At 37.5% G+C, this 16,769-nt stretch overlaps 3 protein-coding genes across 4 annotated transcripts; 1 reads left to right on the top strand and 2 right to left on the bottom strand.

The window, feature by feature from the left end:
- Positions 1-407: 407 nt before the first annotated feature.
- LOC112089198 lies at positions 408-1,229 on the top strand. The gene has a single exon (XM_024160179.1). It carries the CDS (start codon positions 408-410, stop codon positions 1,227-1,229), a length of 822 nt encoding a protein of 273 aa, XP_024015947.1.
- A 5,403-nt stretch (positions 1,230-6,632) lies between these two features.
- Positions 6,633-10,127, bottom strand: LOC18025741. Its single transcript, XM_024160178.1, has 8 exons — positions 9,471-10,127; positions 9,175-9,261; positions 8,442-9,038; positions 8,013-8,135; positions 7,733-7,901; positions 7,531-7,648; positions 7,371-7,455; positions 6,633-7,295 (listed from the first exon to the last, which is right to left on the bottom strand). Exons 1-8 carry the CDS (start codon positions 10,125-10,127, stop codon positions 6,633-6,635), a joined length of 2,499 nt encoding a protein of 832 aa, XP_024015946.1.
- A 1,148-nt stretch (positions 10,128-11,275) lies between these two features.
- Positions 11,276-13,677, bottom strand: LOC18025740 (heat stress transcription factor A-2). 2 transcript variants are annotated; one of them, XR_002900869.1, is made up of 3 exons: positions 13,224-13,677; positions 11,754-12,545; positions 11,276-11,625 (listed from the first exon to the last, which is right to left on the bottom strand). XR_002900869.1 is itself a non-coding variant. In XM_006408795.2 (2 exons), exons 1-2 carry the CDS (start codon positions 13,533-13,535, stop codon positions 11,811-11,813), a joined length of 1,047 nt encoding a protein of 348 aa, XP_006408858.1. In that variant the 5' UTR covers positions 13,536-13,677; the 3' UTR covers positions 11,284-11,810. The 2 variants fall into 2 exon arrangements, 1 of the variants encoding a protein (XP_006408858.1); XM_006408795.2 differs by having other exon boundaries at positions 11,284-12,545.
- Positions 13,678-16,769: the final 3,092 nt, after the last annotated feature.

The raw sequence follows: 16,769 nt of genomic DNA, 5'->3' as shown, positions 1-16,769 counted from the left end.
TGTTGGGGTGTCAAGTTGGCGAGTCTGCGTTGTATGAGGTGAGGAAGACGTGCTTGAAGCATACATGCCACCCGGATACAAGAAATAAATTTTCTAAGCATGCTACTTCTAAAGTCATGGCGGCTCTGCTGAAGTCTAAGTATGAGAATGCAATAGTTGGTCCACGTCCGAGTGAGCTACCTGCGATTGTTCTCTCCGAATATAATATTACAGCCTCGTACTGGAAATGATGGAAAGCTAAGGAGCTGGCTATATACTCTGCTCACGGAACAGAGGAGACTTCTTTCAAATTATTACCGATTTACCTCCATGTGCTCAAGTATGCTAACCCCGGCACCATAACGCATTTGTCAACCGAAAGAGATGAAAAAGATGGAAAATGTATGACCAGGTTTAAGTCCGTATTTATGGCATTGGCTGCGTGTATATCTGGATGGAAACATTTGAAACAAGTAGTTGTTGTTGATGGGACTCACCTGACTGGTAAGTATAAGGGTTGTCTATTAACGGCCAGTGGACAAGATTCTAATTACCAGGTTTTTCCAATAGCGTTCGCCGTTATTGATGCAGAGTCTGACCAGACATGGAGGTGGTTCTTTGAGAAGTTGGTAGACATTATTCCAGATTCCTCTGATCTTACTATTATCTCGGATAGGCACGGTGGAATTGCCAAAGCTAAAAAGAAATGGTATCCACAGTCACACCACAGTGCATGTCTTGTCCATATCCAGAGAAATGTTCACGGTAAATACAAAGGTTCCGGTCAGAAAGGGTTGGTCGGAAAGGCTGGAGAAGCGTTCACAGTTTCTAATTTCAAGAAACTATACGCAAGGCTGAAGGATGTTGATTATCGTTGTTGGGAGTACATGGAAAAAATCTCTCTTGCGCTGTGGACTAGATCACACTTTTCTGGTCAGAGGTATAATATGACCTCCAGTAATATTGCGGAGTCTCTGAACAATGCACTATTCGCTGCAAGAGACAGTCCAATCGTTGCAATGCTAGAATTTATCAGGCAAATGTTAAGTAGGTGGCTTGAATGCAGAAGAGAGAAAATTCAAAAGATGGATGGTGACATTCCAGAAGAAGTTGACAAGTTAATGAACCTTCAGCTTGAAAAATCTGCTGCACTATCGGTTCAAGGCATTTCTTTGTGGGAGGTTGAAGTGAGTTCTGAGTTCGGTGTACGGCGGCTTGTTGATCTCCTAAAAAAACATGCTCATGTCTAGAGTTTCAGACATTGAAATACCCTTGCCGACATGCAATGGCCGCGGCTAGGCTTCAGCAAGTGGAGTACAGCAGTTTAGTTGATTCAATTCTTAAGAAATCAATTTGGAGTGCAACAGTTTGTGGCAAAATCCTACCAGTGCCCGACCCTGACGACATTCGTATCCCAGCAGAGGTGCGTGACCTGAATATTATGCCACCTAAGTCAAAACGTCAATCAGGAAGGCCTACGACGAAGAGAAAACTTTCAGCAGGAGAGTATCCTCAGGTTAGTGTACACTAAACAATTATTTTTCCCCAGTTATACTGATTACTGATTACTGATATACGCTGTTGCAGGTTGCGAAAAAAAAAGAAGCCAAACAAATGCTCGAGATGTGGAAATCCCGGCCATAACCGGGCAAAATGCAAAGAACCATTGGGTTGACCGGGTGTGGCTTTTGTGTGTCTTTTGTTGTGTTTAGGAAAGAGCGAGCCACATTGGTTTTTGTGTGTCTCTTGTTGCTTTTTTTGTGGGGATCTCGCTTTGTTTTTCGGTTTTGTTTCTTGCGTACACTATGTTTCCCTATATTTAAACTTGGAAATGCATGAACTATGTTATATTTGTTTACGTAACTAGTTGTAACAATGTAACTAGTAGTTTAATTTCTGTAGTTGGTAAACATCACTTCACAAACTTATTGTAATATTACTTCTGTTCATCTACACACTAAACCCTGCAACTACTAATTGTCTTACTATTAACTATTTCTCAACAAGAACTACCCATCGAATTCAATATATAGTTTCATAATATTGCGAAGAAAGTTCACCCTACACAAACCCTATAACCTTCCCAAAAAATGCCAGATTTACCAGATTTACCAGATCATGTTTTCGAAATCATTGTCAAGAAAGTTGCTGAGTCTGACTGCATCTACCTTGGACCGATTATTCTGGCAGGGACCCGTGGTAGAGACATTGCGTTTAGCGTGGAAGTACTCAGATCGGCATACCTATGGACATTGCATGACACACCATCTCGGATATACCCTGGTGGAGTATATCGACCTTTATTCCTGCGCTGCTTAGCGTCGAGAAATCCACGGGCCATATTGGTCGAAGCTATAAGGTTCGTGTCAACAGAGGAGAAGATCTATACCGCCATCAGGATGCTAAATAAGCTCGTTCCATCAGACGTCTATGCCACTTACAGCTGTGCCATTTTGCAAATGTGCGTGGGTCGCCCTAACAGAGGGAAAAAACTTCTAAAGATGGTTTTCAGGTACCACTATCCTCATCATTCTCGTGAACTTCGTGAAGTCGCAGAAGATATAGTATCCTTATTCTGGTCATTTTGCCCACGTAATAAACATACATACAAGAAAAAGTTCAGGTACCCTAGTCTCATTCATGAAGAAACCGAAGCGCCGTGCGGAGTGTATCACGAGAATTTGCATTATATTGTTAAATGTGAAAAATGTTATCTTAGATGTTCGGCACAACGCATAACATACATGCTTTAGTATCGATGTGATATGGTTGCTTGTCGATTGTTTTTAAAATTTTAATATTTCAATATATTTTCCCATTGTTGTGGTTATTTCAAAAATAAATATGAAGTTTAAAAACAGCCTTATGTCTAACAGCCTTATGTCTAAAAAGGTATACGATCCCGTATACCAATGTTGGTGGATGTATATAGGTGTAAGTTTACGTTAAAATAGGTGTAGGTATTCATCGTTCTTTAAAAATGTGTAATGTTATTTTATTTTCAAACAGCTTTATGTTTCCAATCTATTTCTGATCCCGTATACGTAAGTAGGTGTACATCTATAGGTATACGGTAATAGGTATACATAAGTCGGTGTACGTCTATAGGTATACGTAAATAGGTGTACGTCTATATGTCTATAGGTATACGGTAATAGGTGTACATAAATAATTACAGAGAATAGGTGTACATAATTAATTACTGTCCTAGATGAAATGATATGTAGCCACTTTCATTTCGATTTTGGGAAAGGCTAAATTCTCCATATTTAAAAAAATTTCAAACACCTTTATGATTAATTACTACATTTACGAACATAAGTATCATAAATATCATAAAATAACCTACTAAGATAGATTATGTTTATACAAAAGTAAGAGTTGCAACTAAAAAACGAAAGTAGACATGCAATTTGAAAAACATCCGTTGTAGTTCGGAATACTAAGACAACATAAATAATTAAAGAGACACGAATGCAGCAAAATACTAAGATTACGGCTTTCACCAATCGAGCATCAACGGCCAGCTTGGAACGACGTTCCTAATGAAGCGGAAGAACCTTTGGGTCTCTTGGGCCCAGAAACAGGTTGTGCACTTTGGCTGCTTAAAATCTTCTGCAAACCACTGGAGCCAGTAATTGATAACCCCGCACTGACAGGTGTACAGCGCCAGGAATCTCAGATGAAAGGCAGCCGCTTTCTCAGTGAAATCGACTGGCAAATCGAAATTCCATCCGTGTGGAACGTCGGCCAGCAACAACCGGCTCATCCTCCTCCGATTTTGCACTGTGAGCCTGCCCAAGTACTCCTCTGCACGGACGAAGTCTTCCGGCACTGCTCTGAGCCACATCCCGTACACAAAAATGGCTCGGTCGTAGCCTCTCTCCGCAGCATCCCTTATCAATTCCACGCCTTCACCATCGAGGAACAAAAAGTAGGCTTGCATCCCCCTCTGGAAAATAACCCCTGAATTACCCGCGTCATAGAATCTCCTCATCATCGTTGGGTAATGTGGAACCGCCGCTTGTTCATGCGTGATTTAGGCGGGATCAATCGCTCGATAGAAACCCCTGCTTGTGCCGATACGGTTGAAACGAGAACATACAGCACGGAGGCGGGCTATTTCCCTTATAGATGGGTTTGTAGCGGCCATAATTGTTTCCAGCAATTCATCAGGGAGTGAGAGAAGATGGGAAAAATCACCATCACCACCTCTGTTTCTCCTTGGAACCATCGTTTATTTCGATGAAAAGAGAAAAGATAAGAAAATGGATTGAGGAAGAGGAGAATGGATTGAAAATGGAATGAAAGAGGAAGTTATGATGGTTCTAAGTAGGATGTTACGGTGAAGGGATTGAATTTAAAGAGGTAGTGCGGTTTTAATAGAGCCGAATAGCTGTCTTTGAAGAGAGACGTTGAAAAGAGACGAAAATGTGTCTTTTCGTTTACCGGCAAAATTAAATTACCACAATAAATACAGAGAATAACCAAATCCAAGCAAATTTCACCATTAAACTTTTATGATTAATGATTTAATTTAATTTATGATATACCACAATACATTTATGATTTCTGCCACAATATTATTATTATTTATGATTAAATCGAAATTTCAATAACAACACATACCTTTTTATATTTTGGAAACTATATTTCTTGTCATCATTACAAAAATTTTCTCAACATCACGTTAACCGAGATATAGAGTACAGATTGAGTCCACATAGACGAAATCATGATTAGTTTTTAAATATGCGTACAGAATAGGTAAGGTGAGACTTTAAATAGATAATGTCGTTTGTATACCAAATCTTCTCCGAAAATTCCCACAAAAGAGATAATGTCGTTTGTATACTCAAAAATGGCTTTATTGAGTACAAATTTAGGTGTACAAATTTAGGTGTACATATTGAGTCCAGATTGAGGTGTTCTTTATTTTCTAGTTATTAGGCGTACAGAGAGAGGTAAACTGAGACTTTAAAGATATAAGAGATAATGCTTCTCGAAAAACTGCCACAACCACCCACCGAAATTAATTAAAGTCAACACAATTAAAGTATATATAGATAGAAACCAAAACAAAGTACACCTACATACATAGAAGGCGTAAATAAGTACGTGTACAGATCCTAAACAAAAGATTAAATCATAAAGTACGAAATATGGAATCTACTCGATTACATAAACTAAAAAAATATATTCGTGGATGCTAATCAATTCGATGAATTCTGAAATAACAGCAACGCCGAGGTGTACACAACGCAGGTGTACACACCGAGGTGTACACAGCGAAACTGGTTGAGTTTCACCAATTAGTCACCATTTTTCCATTGACGGCCCAGACCTCACTGCATACCAAACAAATACGAAGAACTTTTGCGTTTCTTGTGCCCAGAAACACGACGTGCACATGCTTGGCCCCTTCTAACAATTCGTCATGCCAATCAAGTTGAGCATTGGCAACACCACAGCGACAAGACCAAAGTGTGGCAAACTGAGCATTAATTTCAAATCTCCTCTTCGAGAATTCTTCAGGCAAATTATTGACATAACCACGCTCACCTCCATCAATAATTTTCCGAATTATTCTCCTCATTGCCTTGCTGCCTAGTTTTAAAAGATACTCTAAACCCACAGGGTCTTCGACCACTGCTTTTATGTACATGCCATACATGTAAATACCTGTTTCATATCCCATATCTGCAGATTCCTTGATGAGTTTTATGCCACATTTTTCTCCACGGCAGAAGTAGTCTTGCATCCCCCTCATGAACAGCAAACCCGGATTGCGTGCGTCATACATCCTCCTCAACAAGTTGGGAAATTCCCAACTTGCGATAAAAGGCATATCGAAATCTTCGGGAATAGACATCTCCAATTCCACGGGATCAACCGATGCTAGAAACTTTTTCGTTAAAGTGCAGGCCTGGAACCGTTTGCAAACTTGCTTTAGTGTGAAAATTTATTGGACGGAGTTGCAACTGTATGCGAGAACCTTCTCCAATAGATCGTTGGGTAGCGCCATCAGAGGGGATTGACAATCACGGATATCTGCATCACGTCGCCCTCTCTTTGGTGCCATAGTTAATTTGTGAGGTTGATTTGTGAAGAAAACGGTTGTTTATGGAGATGAAATAACTGCGGTTTAGGATTTGTGAGGATAACGGTTGTTTATGTTGCATACATATAATTATTAAAAAATCTCACTAACTGAGCGTATACATTAAATGCGGTTACCGTTAAGATTGTAAATGAGTTTGTAAAATTGGTGGCTAAACCAAAAAATTTCTTGTTGTACACCCATTTGATGTACACCTAAATGGATATTGGTGTACAGATACAAATTAAGACGGGAACAACGTATTCACACACCAATTAATAAATACTAAAATAAAGTAAAGTATAAACAAATTTTTCTTGATGTACACCCATTTGATGCATTTGATGTACAACAAAACGCATATTGGTGTACGGATACCAAATTATTCCTGGAACTACGAATTGACACACCAATTTACAGATAGTAAAGTAAACTAAATTATAAGCATATAAATTATCAAATAAACCCACATCCTAAACATTATCAAACACATAATCCAACAAATACACCTTTCATAAATTGTCAAGTTCAACATTAAACTTCACCATTCGTCCTAAGCGTTGGCAACAGCCGGATTCCCAACAAACTCTTCGTATGAGTCCATGGCGTATTTCTCCCTTAACCTGTCAACGTCATCATCCGTTATCAAACCCATATCCTCCACTCCAAGCCCTGCAGCATGCATCTCTAAGAATTTGGCCGCACATGGGCCACAATCACCGGATCTCTTGTTCTGATATATGCCCTCCAAATGACTCCATGTGTAAGAGGTGGTGCGTAGGCCTTCCGTTAATTTGCTATCCAAATAACGCTTCAATATAAATGGCATACTTTGACACATGGGCACCATATACTGCTCCACAGCCGTTTCATCATTATGACTGATGAATGAGTTCAAAATCTTTATGTTGCCCATTTTAAAGTCAATTACAAGGCCCACCCAATGCTCAGACCCCCAGTTCATCGGGACGTATACAACGTCCACAAACCGTAGAAACATTTGCCTCTGACGCTGATTAGCCCACTTTGCAGGTTTTCCCAATACAATGCCCTGAATGGTTTTCCCCCAGTCATACTGATTTTTGTCTCCAGATATGAAATCGTTGTAGTAGTTGCCGATGATGGATATGAACAAGGTGTCTACAAATGCTACCCTGTCTTTCAAGTATATTTCACCTCTACGTCTCCAAAGCATGGTCATTATGACTTGCATGTGCTGACGAATAACAAAACATAAATAACAGATAATACAGATAATTAAAGATTCAGTAGGTACTAACTATATACTTACCATCGTGTTAACCCACTCAGTAGGCTTCGCAATTTGTAGGAAGAATTGATTGTTCACAGTATGACCAGTGACAATGCAAAAGTCGCTGTAATGAGAGCAATTGGTAATTGAAAACAATGAAAGTTTAAGGATAAATTGCTTTGCATACGATATAACTTACATGTTTCTTTCACGCGATAATAACTCCTGGAATGCCTTGAACTGGTCTTGTTCCACTGTTTTGAGTGGTTTGTACGCAGCTTTCGATCTGGATACAAATAGAGCTTTCACCTTTGAATCTGTGGTGTAAATATCTCGAATCTTGTCCGACCGTACGCGTGCGCATTTTCCTCTACCTCTTCCTCCTCTTCCTATTCATCTACCTCTTCCTCCTCTTCCTGTTCCTCTACTTTTTCTCTTTACACCAGACGATCCCTCAAATTCTTGTGGGGGTTTTGGAGTACAAGGGGTCTTCTGCGAAGCATCACTTGCATCCTCAGGCGCAGTATGGTAATCTTTCCCCTCATTTGAGTCCTCCTCATTAGCCACAACCTACAAACCACCGTAACAATAAAGCGTATAACATATCAATCGTATACCTAGCGTATACCTAAAGAGTACTGTATACACATGCATATCATATGAACAAGTTTAATGTCTGACCTGTGCATCCTGTGCATCTGTCTGCGCTTCATTTTTCTTATATGCGTAGCTCAATAGGTGAGCAGTCTGAGGTTTGTAGACTACTAAGGTGCCTGACACCAAATTTGTTCTACCACCATCCACCTGAATAAGTCATAAAAAACATAGCACAGTACACTCACGTTATGAAACTTAATAGAGTCAGCTGCTGACTAAACAATTAGCTCATCTCGTTGAGGCCAGAAGGTGGATCTTCATCCGGAGTGACAAAGTAAGGAGGTGGACGAGTTGTTCCTGAATTGGCTTGTTCAGGTTCAGGGGTCTTCGTCGGAGCTTCTAGAGTCTTCAAGTCCACATGGTCCCTGGGAGAATAATGGTCCCGCCGTAGTAAGTAGAGGTCCCTTCTTCATCATCTCTTTCTTTCTGGTGAACACCATCTTGGGGGTGTACACCATCATCATGGCGTACGCTAGACTGTGCACCATCATCACCTCCTTCTTCACCTCCATCTGCGGCTACGTCTTCATCTTCCTCCGGTTTTTGACCACCTTTTTTTGGATTATGTCCTTCGTCACCCTGTTCCCCATCTTCTTTAGACTGGTGTACATCGTCATCTTCTTCGTCCTGTTGGTATACGCCCAATCTCTTGTCCAACTCTGTCTTAATCTTACGAAGGAGCAATTCATTCTGACTTACTATCCATCTTTTAAGATCTTCAATCTGTCCACTTTCAGGGGTTTCATCTTCCGATAGATTAGAAGAGTTCTTGCCCCTGCCTCTTTTCCTCTGCATCTTACGTTTTTCAGTTAAATGAGTTTTCAGTTTCTTCTTCGGTCGGGTGGATGGCTCAGGTTCCTGTTCATTGGTAGCCTCGTCCTCTGCATCACTAAGATCCACGATAGGTGCCGGTGCCACTGCAAAATCCGAAGGTGTGAATTTGTACCCCTCGGCCATGAGTTCCTGCATGACTGAAACTTCGGCATCCTCTACCTCATCTCCCCAACGCAATTCATTCTGTTGGTCATTGTCACCATCATCCACTACCATCTGTTTCACAGACAACTAAGACAAAAAAAACAATTGCAAAACTACCAACCAAAATCACAGAGTACTTATCTTATAAGACAAGTACTACAAAATAAGACTACAAATAGTATTAAATATAATACTATAAATAATTTACCAGAGGGTCAGATTCCACGGCAAGTATGTCCCCAAGATGCAATAGTGTGATAACGTTTTGACAACCTTCGGGATCTTCAACGAAATTCTTCAAGTTATTAGGTTGAGGAATTTTGGAAACCAACATGGGTATAGATTGGAGGGCCATGAGTTGTAGTGATAGAGGGAATCCATAGCATGCACTGTTTTTTTCTGTTTAAGTTGACGACGCAGTCGTGTTAAAGGATTCTCCCTTTTCTCGGCATCCGTCATTGCCTTCGGAGCTTGAAAACGAGATACTGTTTTGTTAAAGGATACCCTCCCCCATGGATACAGCATGAACCTATCCAAGTCAGTCAGCATCTCAACGTATTTCTCGGTGAGGGCCAGATTTTTGCTATTGCAAAACAGAACACCGTCGACAAGAACGATTAGGGCCAATGGAAGCCGTTTCCATCGGGGTAGATCCGTGTCCTTCAGCATTTCAAGCACATCAAACACGTTCATAGCGGTCGCTCTTCCGAACAGGTCCTTCCAGATTCCTGTCTTTCCGACATCTTCTTCTTCTTCTGTGTTATCAGGTTTGGGATTGCAATTCAATCCAGGGATTTCCTTAAACTCCCGTATCGAATATCTCAGAGGCTGTCCACCAAAGAGGAACCAAATCTCGTGTTTCTTCGTGGTCACAAGTTGTCGTGATAGAAGGGCATGGACTAGTTTGGCGCTGTTGCAACATCTTGCAACAGGTAGATGGAATAACTTCCCAAACTGGGAATGAAGTAGCTTCTCAAGATCTTCAGTAATCTTTAACGCCGCGACAAGGAGGCCAATGACATTGGCCTTTGAATATATGTTCAACCGAGCACCAACGAGGTAGCAACCATCGCCGAGGACCCTTTTTGGTAGTTTTTCCGAAAGGTTATTTGAAGCTTCTCCATCTTCCATGCCTGTATTTGAAGCTTTTCCGTCTTCCATTCCTTTGTTTGAACCAAAACAACAAATCCGAAATGCAGGAAAGATATAATATTCTGGATACACAGTTAAATGCAAACCAGGGGAAAATTTTGAGGGAAACGAGTTCGAAGGAGTTCGAAAGAGAGAACAGAGATCTGGAAAAACTACCCTATTCGTATGCTCTGATATATAAACTTCTGTAACTGTTTCTAGATGATATAAGAGTAATCCAACCGTTTTAATTCAATATATAGACATAAGTACTAGAGTTCATAACCGCTAATACATAAATCAGGCCAATCAGGCACCCCGTTTTAATCTTAATTTGAGTTACAAACCGCCAGTACAGTTCAGACAATGTCGAAGTTCATAAAAGTAACTTACTTTTACAATTCTGAGCAGGCCATTCTAGAAGAAGAGGAGCGAATTGTACTTTGGAGCTACACCGCCGGCGTGGATTGAGACGACTCGCGTGAATGGGATGTTCAAGCCGGTCACTCCGTCGCGGTGGCATGGGCGGTATGGGCGACTGCTCCGTCGGAGCTGTCTTCGAGTTACTCCGGAGCACTCGCCTCGACACCGGAGGCACGGTGTTGTTGCACCTTAACAATTTTTTTACTCTCCGCGTCATCACAACGGTCAATCGGAGGGCTAATCGGAGATGGATTGTCGGAGATGCTAGATGGATTACGTCTAGATGTGGATCCCAGATTTAATTTTTAATTTAAATGTTAGGGTGTCAATAAATTATACATTTGGTTTTACTTCGGTTTATGATATTAGATTTCGATTTATAATTTTGTGTAATCGGTTTACCAAATCGGATTTTATCAAAAAAATTTAGTTATTTTACTTCGATAATGGCAATTTTGAAAATAAAAAAATTGCCTTAAAGCCCTTACGGAAAGACAAACAGTAAAAACAATTCTATCTTTCTTTGGTTTTGAAAACATCTTATTCTTCTAATTTAAAACTTAAAAACTATACATACAACAATTTTCTCTAAATAGCAATTTTCTCTAAATTCACACCATCAATTCACACCATCAACCCCCTTAGAACTCCTATTGGACGTGCTCTAACTACAATAATTGGGCTATCTACGATTCAAAAACATTATCTACAATATTAAGTTTCAGTTATTGCAAATCACCATCAGTTTGATTTTCATCCGTAAAAAGACTAAATAGTACACACAAACAAGTAAAAGAGGTACAAAACAGAGTATTCTAAAGTTTCACAAATCTATTTGCTACAATTACAAAAATACAAAATAAAGTATTCTAAGTTTCACTAGTTTATTTGCTCTAAAGACCATCATACATAAGTTATAAATTCTTCAACATGACAATGTGAATTTAACTTGTGTCCAAACACACCTTCGCAGCAATCGCATAGCTTCTTGGTCTCTTTTCCCAAAATAAATCTGCACAAGAGTTGCTGAATTCAGGTCTTATACACAACCTCCAAAATGTTGAATGCAGCTTCAAACGTTGTAGACATGTTTTGCTTCTAAGATCTGGAGAAGGAAGAACATCAAATCAGTGCTTTTTATTCATTAGAACAGGAAAAAACACAACACTTCAGGCATTCATTGAGACAAAGCAATAGAACAATTGAACAAGTAAAAAACGTGGTAGCAATTACCACAACTTAGACCCCCATAAAATGTCTTGAGACCAGTTAACAAGTTAAGCTGTATACTCAAGGTTCTGATCCAAGAAAACCCATTTGATCGACAATGTCGTGTAGATCTTCACTGCCCCAATCCAACGGTGAAGCAACCAAATCTTCAACTTTCACATCCATCTCTGCCTCTAGATTACTATCTTCCATCATCACATTCATAGCTTCTAAACACTGCTCATCCTTGGTAGGCATCAAATTACTCGACTCATTGTCGATCGCTGCAGCGAGCAACGTCTCCATATCCTCCTTCATTCTATCAAACTCCTGATCATGCAACATCCTCTCCTCCATAGTCCCCATGCTTGGACTAGAAGTAAGCCTCCGCTTCCTCCCGCCGTCCAAACCGAACAGACTCTTCCTCTCTTTGCTCATCAATGCAAACTGCTGAACAAAGTTCGGATTGTTCAAGGCCTTAGCGAGGAACGTCATCATTTGCTGTTGTCTCTTCTCTGTAGTGAGCAAACGTTGCTCCATGGCTGCAACTTGACTCTTGGAGTTGTGCTGCTGCTGCCTCAACCTAACTACCTCAGCCACAAGGACGCTATGATCCCTCTTTAGCCTCTCTACCTCTCCTTCGAATCCGTATTGCCCGACCTCTACACATGACATTCCTGATCCTGATCCTGATTGATTCACATTCTGCAAACCCATATTTCTCCTTCGTTTGATGCTCTTCAAGAGGTGCTTTTGGCCTGCTAAAAACCCTTCGTTCGCGAATTCCCATCTATCTGGATCGATCTTTCTAAATCCCTGCAATACAAGAAAAGCTTTCATCAGGATGTTGGTCTAGAGCATAATCCTTATTGTCATAACTCTCAAGAATTTGTTAACTTTCAAAAACAGAGGTTTCAAGGTAAGCTGTGAGCAGCACCTCATTTGAATTTAAATAAATAGATTCACCCAACACCAGGTTTTTCAGATTAGTGATAAAAATAGAAAGAAATATGTTACCCCAAGAATTCAGTTACATCAAAACTTCCTTGCTTATTCCATTATGCCACTATATCCTATAGCTTTCTGTTACATTTTCTGTGATTTTGCAGTGTAATAGACTGATAACCTTCAGAAACAGAGTAATTAAATCAAACTACTTTCTTATTACATTAGCCTATTCAATTCTACAAAAAGCTTAATTCATTTCCAGTGATTTTGCAGTGTGACAAGCCAAATTAGTAAATTTATAGCTTAACTCAGAGACTAAGCTACCCTAACATTTACCTACAATCTCATATCAAACTAACAATATTTTCGAACGAAATTTTCGAAACCCATTTGAAATTAGTTTTAAAAAGCACAAAGAACTAACCTTTATAGCTGAGGACTAACCTTTTAAGAAAATCCATCTAAAGAAATCCAAAATCGAGATTAGAAACAACAAAATAAGTACAACAAGAATTAAGATGCTGAAATAGCAAGAGAGGCACTTACATAAGTGTTGAGCTGACGGATAAAGCTTGAGAAATTGCTGTGCTTGAAGTAACGAGGGAGGAGAGTGGTGGAGAATTTGTGAGAATCCCAAACGATAAAGCTGTTACGGCCATTGCTCCAAGAAACCACCGTGTCCGTCGCCGGATCCTCAACCATCTCGTAAGTCTTCGTGAGAAATGGAGGAGGCCCTGTCTCGTTTAGCCCTTCCATTGGTCTCGGAGACGACGATGATCCCACAGACGACGAAGCTGCCGCCGTCGCACCACCGTACGTCACCGTCTCTTCCTCAAATTCCACTTTCAATTGCTCCATTTCAATTCCATACGCCAGAAGAAGCAAACTTTAATCCTGTCTCTTCAAGGTCTGTGTTTTTACTACAGCAAAAAAAATAGAAACTTTGGTTCGGGGAAAGTTTGTGAATTTCTGAAAATGTTATGAGAGAATTTTGATCTTGAGAGGTAAGCGTGGAGGAGAGAGAAACGGATATAAGTTGAGAGAAAAGAAGGTTCTAGACATTGTATTCAAAGCTTCTTCTTGCCATTTGTCTAAGCATGTGGACACAAGCTTTCCAGAAACTTCTTTAGCAATCTAGAACCTCATAATTGTATGGGCCTTTGTTTTATAACCTTTTGTTTTTACTAGATCACTTTAGCCCATTTCTGATTATATTGACAAGGCCTAATAATTACCAATTTAAGGAAAACTAGATCGGTTTTGGGAACAAGCCCAATCAAATACAAATAAAATTTAGTGGGCTGTGCTAGGTGACTAGAGCTAAAACTCTCAATTAGGATGGCACAAAAGTTGAAGATCGAAATGTTATTGATTGAAACAAACAAGACAGTGTGATGAAATAGAAATTATGAATTATCCATTCAAAATCAACTATAACAAATGTATCTGAGTTACATCAAAGCACTTCCTATTTCCACATAATAAATCAAGAGAAGCGTGGACAAATTATATAAAACTAAAGAGTCGAACGAATTGAATGATATTTAATTATTAGTGAACTTTTCCGATATAATTTTTAATTTGATTATTTGTAAATCTAATAATAGTTTGGATTCATTTTTTTTATTCATTATTGTTAAGTATATTTATTTGTTAGATTTTCTTGCATTTTAGTGTTTGAAGACATGATCGTGAAAACCATGTAGAAGATAATATATAAAAACATATTAGTATCCAAATAATCTAGTTTAAATAGTTTTAAGATCTTTTGATCACTGTTTTATGTATTTTAAACGTAGTTTTTTTAAGTATTGTACGAACTTATTCGATTTTGATCATTGTTCTATGTATTTTAGACATAGTTTTTTTTAACTACTGTACGAACTTATTCGAAGAAAAAAGAAGAGGTTAAACAATTTAGAAGGGTGTGAGAGAACTCAGAGAAGTAGAAAGAAGTCATATATATTTATACTAATATGATTGAAGTCGAAAACTCTAATCTAGACATCACAAATACTGTTATTCCATTAGACTATTTATTGATTTTTTTCTTTTGTTAAATTTTTACTAAATTTTGGTTTTATAAAATTTTAGAAACGGTTTGATTGACAATATAATGAAATATTAAACCACAATAATTTAGAGCGGTTTGTCTTAAGTCATTTACACATCATCAGATAAGAACCGATCAAAAAATGACATGTAATTAAAAAAAAGGATTAAAATGTCTTTTTATAACTGAAACTCATTCTGGAAATGACACGTAAGCAAAATATTCTGAAACTCGCCGTGGAGCTGACACCTAAGCAAATCACAATACAAATAAGGGAAAATTCTTGGGTTCACCCCTAGGGGTGAATCTCTTTATTCAAACCCTCTTATTTGAGCCAATTAGAATGTGCATGTAATATTATTTTTAAATAAAAATAAAAAATGAAAATCAAATAATTAAAACACTCACACAGATTTTTAATAAATAAATATAAATATATATATATATATTAATATTTTTTTTAAAAGTTAATGGATTAAAGTTTAGAATTAAGGGATTAGAGTTTTAGGGTTGAGAATTTATTCTAATTTCTTTTAAGATTTACAAATTAAAATTTAGGGATTAGTATTTATTATTATTTTTAACTTATTTTTAAGTTTACAGAATATGGTTTAGGGTAGAAATATTAGAATTTAGGGTTTAGGGTTTAAAGTTTAAGTTTTAGGGATTAGTGTTTAAAATTTCAAAAATAGATAAAATAGTATATAAAAATATATGTTAATCCAAAATAAATTATAAATAAAATTTAATATTATTTTTGGGTTCACTATTTCCAATTTAGGGTTTATTTTTGTCCAATTAGAAAATTTGGTGTTTAAAATTTAAGTTTAATATTCTGTTTGGGTTCACTATTCTAATTTAGGATTTATTTTTGTCCAATTAAAAAATTTTGTGATTAAAATTTAAGTTTAATATTATGTTTGAGTTCACTATTTCTAATTTAGGATTTATTTATGTCCAATTAAAAAAATTGATGTTTAAAATTTAAGTTTAATATTATGCTTGGGTTCACTATTTCCAATTTAGGGTTTAGTTTTGTCCAATTAAAAAGGAATTTTAAAAATATGCAGTTTTGATATATTGCTGTTTTTAATTTTATTACATGGCATATTTTCATTGGTTAAACTAAGAGGGGGTGAATGAAAGGATTCATCCCTAGGGATGAACCCAAGAATCGTTCACAAATAAGTGGCATTCCATTAGTTAGAGATAATTTCCTTTTTTTAACGACATTCTATAGTTAGATATATAGATTCCTTTCTATTTTTTACTTTTTTGTTAGAATTTTTTTAAAATTTTGGTTTTACAAAATTTTAGAAACAGTTAGATTTGACAGCAAAATTAAACATTAAACCATAATAATTTAGAGCGGTTTATTTTAAGTTATTTTTAACACATCATCATATAAGAACCAATAAAAAAATGACATGTAATAGCTAAATGGGTTAAATATATATTTTTACAGCCGAAACTCATTCTGGCGATGACACGTAAACGAAACACCATGAAACTCGCTGTGAGCGTGACACATCTGCTTTTCACATCTGCTTTTCACTATACAAATAAGTATATAGATTTTACGTTTTCATGTTTTGAAAATATGATTCCGCCAAATACATACAATTCACAATATTAATCACAAAATAATCAAAAATAGAAATTAACAAGCCATTTTGCAATTCATTATACGTTTAAATTTATAACTAGTTTTTTTAATATAAATTTTCGTTAATCTAATAAATAATAGCATTTTTGGCGGTTTAAGTATATTTAATTTATAATATTTCTTTTTATTGATTTCACTATGTTATTATTCAGCTACTCTCCTATTTTGTTATTCAAGCCTAATTGAATAACCAAAATTATTAGTTAAATTTACTTCAAACTAGGTACCTGTCCGCGTCGCGCGGGCACAATCATCATATAAATCTTATTATAATTTGATGATTCAAAATTCTTATAACATAAACATCACATTCTTATTTTCATAATTGAGACTAAATATGGTATATTAGGATCCAACACACAAGTTTTAAGTT

This window comes from Eutrema salsugineum, unplaced genomic scaffold, assembly GCF_000478725.1.
Source record: "Eutrema salsugineum unplaced genomic scaffold, Eutsalg1_0 scaffold_12, whole genome shotgun sequence".
NCBI lineage: Eukaryota > Viridiplantae > Streptophyta > Magnoliopsida > Brassicales > Brassicaceae > Eutrema > Eutrema salsugineum.
Note: the sequence above shows the minus strand (reverse complement) of the source record. Positions and strands in the feature narration are given on the sequence as shown.

Coding starts and splice junctions, on each gene's coding strand:
- LOC112089198 (XM_024160179.1), top strand. CDS start 408: ATGGCATTGGCTGCGTGTATATCTGGATGGAAACATTTGAAACAAGTA.
- LOC18025741 (XM_024160178.1), bottom strand. CDS start 10,127: ATGGAAGACGGAAAAGCTTCAAATACAGGCATGGAAGATGGAGAAGCT. Junction 9,262..9,470: donor TGCTGTATCCATGGGGGAGG/GTATCCTTTAAC, acceptor AATAACTTGAAG/AATTTCGTTGAAGATCCCGA. Junction 7,902..8,012: donor CAGATGCACAGGATGCACAG/GTCAGACATTAA, acceptor GGTGGTTTGTAG/GTTGTGGCTAATGAGGAGGA.
- LOC18025740 (XM_006408795.2), bottom strand. CDS start 13,535: ATGGAGCAATTGAAAGTGGAATTTGAGGAAGAGACGGTGACGTACGGT. Junction 12,546..13,223: donor TCCGTCAGCTCAACACTTAT/GTAAGTGCCTCT, acceptor CTTGTATTGCAG/GGATTTAGAAAGATCGATCC.